General features: G+C 41.2%; 1 protein-coding gene across 1 annotated transcript in view; it reads right to left on the bottom strand.

Moving 5' to 3' along the window:
- LOC124268762 overlaps positions 1-4,325 on the bottom strand; it is an 11,382-nt gene extending 7,057 nt beyond the window's left edge. The window contains exon 1 of the mRNA XM_046703787.1: positions 3,951-4,325. Within this exon, the coding sequence (XP_046559743.1) occupies positions 3,951-4,275 (325 nt within the window). The 5' untranslated portion in view covers positions 4,276-4,325. The remainder of the gene's footprint in view (positions 1-3,950) is intronic.
- Between the last annotated feature and the right edge of the window lie 1,675 nt (positions 4,326-6,000).

The following is a 6,000-nucleotide window of genomic DNA, read 5'->3' as shown; positions in this document are numbered from 1 at the left end:
CCGTCTCCACTTTGAGTTTGAAACATTAAATATGATGAGCACTGTCACTGCATGTGAGCACTGTCAGGAGCCTGCAGACATCAACATTTATACATAGAATTGGCTTCTTTTGCAACTTTAATATGCGCACCATCTTGGTGTTTGTGTGGTTTATATTCAATGTCTTCAAAAGGGTTTGCAATTTATTTCAGATTTTGAACATTTTAATCCATTTTAACACCATTTCTGAATGTTACACTAGTCTAGTTGCCGTCTGATAGTATGCATGGTTTTACCACAACAAAAAGCATTAAAATCTTCCACAAGGATCCATCAATTGAATCTTGTAAAACCTTTGAATTTTTTTGTACTTTACGCAAAATAATGTCACAGACAAAACACTGCCTTGTGGGACACCCTGATCCTAACTGTAATTTTTAGACAGGGTGAACCCACGCGGACTGCCTCTCATAAACTTGGCTATAAAAGGAGGCAAAATCGTGTAACTCCCCTTTTCACACGTTTTTAAATGACAAAAAGATATATTTTCCATGCTGTATGTTATGTCGAAGGCATTTTCGACAAATCATTCTAAACACGCTAAATGATCGATAGAACTTTTTACTGAAACCACAGTGTATATCAGTACTTGTATAGATTGTTGGTTTCCATGTATGAAACTAATCGATTGTTAATCATGCGTTTCCAGGTTTTGCAAACATAGCTTGTTAGTGAATTGGTCGATAATGTGTACGACCGGTAAGGTCAGGTTTGGGACGATTATATCATCACATGACGAAGAAGGGAGTTTCCTGACATCAGATGTCGAAATATTTGAAAGGATCTCTTAACATAATTCTGGTAGGTGTTTCAGGATAATGATAATGCATGTCGATACATGTTAATGCATGGTATCAGATCATGTAGCGCTATAGTGAGTTTGTTAAAAAAGCAGCATCGAGCTCATGAATATAAATATTTCATTGTAGTCTTCCCCATTATTTGAATTGAAATCGTTTGATTTCTCTTCTTGCAGTTTTTGATAGTTTTCGAAGTGAGGTATATGATTAGATGAGGAAGAATGTTTGGCCAAAGTTTCTCCAAGAATATTAGCAGTATCAGATTTATTGGTCAATAACTGGTCCCCGTCTTTAGAATGGTTCCTGCTAGACTCAGAACTTTCAACTGGATCATGTTCCATACATCTGACATTTGCGTACGTGAACTCATTTTTGATTAGTGTTTACTTTTTTTAAATTGTATATGTGGACATTAGGATGAAGGCAGAAATAGTGTTCAGCCATTTCTCTTGCCTTTATAACGTCATTTACAGTCATCGTTGAACCATGCTTTTTGTATGTGTGCAGTTGCAGAGAACTTTGGTATATACTTGTCAGCTTAATTATTCAGTTCATCAGAAAAAAACACCATTTTATTGCATCAGGAATGTACATGAACATGAAGAGTTCAGGATCCAGTATATTACACAGCGTTTCATATAAAGAGGAGCTAGCTTTTTAAAGGTGAGGTGAAATTGGGTTTTACGTCGTGCTTGAGAATATTTCGCTCATATGACGACGAGCATGCGTGTGTTTCATAGCGCTAGCTCACTGAGATACCATGCCGCAGTGAAGCATGAATACCCCACTCAGACACATTATACTGACTCCGAGCCGACCTGTCCTTGTTGTACCCATTAATTCCGAGCGCCAGGCAGGGACCAACAAGTACCATATTTTAACGTCGTTTGGTCTGACGCTGTCGGGGATCGAACCCGCGAATTCCGCTCTCCAGACGGACGCTCTAACCACTACGACACGGAGGCGGTCCTGGCTTTTTAAAAATACCATCTTGAGGATGAGGGAACATCAGATGGGGCCACAGGTTTTGATATTGTAGAAAATGGCCAAGTCCACAGACTGGCCATTCAAATTCATTCAGTAGGTTTGAGTCTGTAACTGACAAATCGAGAGCTAAAAAAGTACCTGGACCGGGATGTAAATGAGTGTTTGAACCATCATTATACGTGAATAAATCATTAGTTTGAAATGAAATCCTACTGTATTTTACCTTTAGCGTTTGTAGATGTACCAAACACACACACACACACACACACACACACACACACACCCACCCCACCCCACCCCACCCCAAGAGTTGGTTGTAGCCATTTAAATCACCCAACATTTCCCAAGGTTTGTGGAGTTGATTACAGAAAGTTGGAAGATCAGCCTGATGAAGAGCTGATGATGGCGGAATGTACAACGAGCCCAGAGTAAATGCAACATTTATAGTAGGTCGCACTGCTACTCCTTGGAGATTTGCTTTGAGTGCGACGGGGTGCGGATAATATCATACCATACATGGATTGGTGATGGGCTGACCCAGGGCGCTCGAGAAGGTTCTGGAAGCTCTCTATTATATATGTATAAGGAGCGGGAGTGCTAGTCTTGCCTTAGGCATCTCATATTTCTTCGAACACTTCAAGCAAAACAGCAGTTGTAGATAGATAACGTTTCTCTATGGTTTCTCAACCTTGGCCAGTTCTAAAAACCTGACCGCTGTTGCCACAATGTGAATGCGATTATTTTCCTTTATCTTTTTACTGCTACTGAATCTGGACTGAAAATTCCTCTGTACTGGTTTGTATTGATTTATAAACTTTAATTTTAGAATACAAATGTTAATTATATCACACCTCTTTGCAGATTCACAATGCCTTATTTCACGTTAACTTTTAGAGTGAAGTCGGGAATTCACACTTAAATCTACAGATGCTGTGGGAAAGTAGGCTTCGATCTCTCAAGAACTGCCCCAATCTTTGCAGAGTTGCCTCCCTTAGTCATATCAGGTTCTGCCACTGAGCTGGCTTTGGTTTGGTTTGGTTGTTATTTAACGTCGCAGTCAGCAGTATTCCAGCTATATGGCAGCTGTCCGTAAATAATCGAGTCTGGACCAGACAATCCAGAGATCAACGTCATGTGACTCGATCTGCGCAATTGGGATGTGATAAGATGTTTCACCCAAGACAGCGAGCCTGACCACCCGATCCCGTTAGTCGCCTCTTACGACAAGCAGCCCGTGAAGATCCGGGGTAGAATTGATCTTCAGCAACCCACGCTTGCCACAAAAGGCGACTATGCTTGTCGTAAGAGGCGACTAACGGGATCGGGTGGTCAGGCTCGCTGACTTGGTTGACACATGTAATCGGTTCCCAATTGCGCAGATCGATGCTCATGCTGTTGATCACTGGATTGTCTGGTCCAGACTCCATTATTTACAGACCGCCTCCATATAGCTGGAATATTGCTGAGTGCGGCGTAAAACTAAACTCACTCACTCACTTACGACAAGCATGGGTTAGTGAAGATCAATTCTAACTTGGACCTTCGCGGGTACTGAGCCGGCACGCCATGATATGACCAGAATACTGTTGATGATAACTCGGTACATTGGAACAGAAGCAATCCCGATGATACGACTTGTATCAGAACACGTGTTACGTCGACTTAGATCCAGCTTGACTAATACAAACAAATGTGGGGCCACAAATTCCTAGCTTGTCCGTTGTCAACGAGGGCGATGGAGATGCCATTGATCCGCCATTACATGACTGAGTTCTGTCTAGAAGAAACGTTTGCGCATCGCGCAGGGGAAGAGGTTCTAGTTTTCCCGAAGCATACGGAAATTACCGAGGCCTTGCGAATGATCACTTTTGAAACAACGTCGCTGATTGCACAACTAAATCTGATTGCAACCAATGACGAATCCTGAACACTCGCACTATGAAAGGGCCGTATTAGAACAGAGGTTCGTAGGAAGATATGACAAGTAGCCTCTGAGGGAAGAGAATGCAGGGGCCCAGGAACTCGGCAGGATCTCTGTCGTATTCAGCAAAATAGCATCTGGATCTAAGAAAGGGACAACAGCCTAAAAGTTGAATGACGATGGTAACATAGGTGCATACTTACGTCTACACAGTACGTGAGTCTCCACATAGATGTCATATGTATAATTCGTCAGCAGTAGGTTGCCAAGGAGAACATGGAACCCAATACAGATATTGTCTCTTCGGTTGTACTGAAAACTGGAACAGCTTGGATCCTGAACACACAGGAGGAAACAGGCGACCCGTTCTCGTACGTCTTCGATCTGCCATAGGCGCCATCGAGGAAAGGACACGCCGTTTAGGCTGTCTACAGCCTTAGATGTGCATTTATTGCACGTTTCAGCTGTCACGATGGAACTGCAGAAAAATAATATGCAAGAAATAATGTTTTTCATACTTGGACACATGAAGATGAATTTCTCCTCAGGTGCTGTAGCGTCTTCTGAACAGTTGTGTACCCGATGGTTGTCGTTAGTAGAATGGAGGAACAAGCCAATATGATCGATATGTTTGCAGCTATTTGAGTATACATCTATTTATTAATTGGCAGCATGGCTGACTTCTCAGTGAACTTCAAGGTGACTGAAACTGAATTGTATGTTCATCGGTATACTTTTTTGAGACACTGCAAGTTGTTTGGATTTCATTTCAGTTTTTAATGTTCGTTTGGTTACCTAATACATTCTTAGAAATAGGAAAACAGCATACATTGTTTGTTTGTTGTTTTACGCCCCACTCAGCAATATTTCAGCTATATGACAGCGGTCTGTAAATAATCGAGTCTGGACCAGACAATCCAGTGATCAACAGCATGAGCGGGATACGATGACATGTGTCAACCACGTTAGCGAGCCTGCCCACCCGATCCCGTTAGTCGGCTCTTACGATAAGCATGGATTATAGAAGATCAATTCTAACCCGGATCTTCACGGGTTATAAATTCTTAGAAATAGGAAAACAGCATGTATTGTTTGTTTGTTTGTTTGTTGTTTACGCCCCACTCAGCAATATTCCAGCTGTATGGCGGGGTCGGTAAACATTACTGATTATATTACTGGAATATTGCTAAAAGCGGCGTAAAACTAAACTCACTCACAAACTCAAACTGTCTGTAAACCAGAAATGTTAGTGAGTAACCTTTCTTTTCGCTTGAATAGCTGATTTTGACTTACAAGCTAATTCCAATCATATAGTCTTATTGAACTGTGACTATTGACGTATTGGAAACTACTTGTTGTATTATCTTATTTAACCAAAGTAACTCAACGTTTGATTCATGCGTCATGGTATGAGATTGAATCGTTATGCAAGCAAACCTCTACATGATTTAAGGCCATGTGTAATCAATATGGTAATAAAAGAAATTGACAACAAGAAAACGTTTTTCTTTTGGCTTATATAGTTCGTGTCCAAGGTCACCCAGTTCACCAAGTCCTTCTCTGCGGTTACTGATTTAGAACATAATACTGTCATCAAAGAAAGCATTATTTTTTCGTAATGATTTCCAGTGCGGTCCTGTGCACAGCGCTCGGGTCACGAATCAGTTGGCAAGTGAGTTTGTTCAAAATTGCATCTGTTCACCCTGCAGAAAATGGGTACCCGGTTGGATAAAGTCATGTGACTATAACCTTCTTGCGCTTTACAGGAAGCTTGGGTTATCCGGGGTAATATATTAATAATCAGATTCTGATTAAGCGCCGCGAACAAACACTTGGTGTTTGGGGACTGTGTGCTGTAGAAGATGACTTATTATTATTATTATTATCTCCACGATAAACCGATATGCTAAGTGGAAATCCATAAAGGATTCATCTGGGTCAGGCAAAACTGGAATATTCCGGAATAGGCTTAGGAATTTTCAGGCTCAACCTGAATATAATTTAGTAACGAGTTCATCATTGAATCGTGACTGAAACAAAGTAAAAGACAGATACAACACTGTTCTACAATGAATAACACTGCCCCAAATACAACACCGGGTACGAACTGGCTTAAGTAAACCATGTTTCTCGAGTGAATGAGTGAGTGAGTTTAGTTTTACGCCGCGCTCATTTTATTCCAGCTACATGTAGGCGGGCTGTAAATAATCCAGTCAATCCAGTGATCAACAGCATGAACATAGATCTACGCAA

This window comes from Haliotis rubra, unplaced genomic scaffold, assembly GCF_003918875.1.
Source record: "Haliotis rubra isolate DU_JTF1 unplaced genomic scaffold, ASM391887v1 Scf14, whole genome shotgun sequence".
Classification (NCBI taxonomy): domain Eukaryota; kingdom Metazoa; phylum Mollusca; class Gastropoda; order Lepetellida; family Haliotidae; genus Haliotis; species Haliotis rubra.
The sequence above is the reverse complement of the archived record's forward strand: the minus strand, read 5'-3'. Positions and strand labels throughout refer to the sequence as shown.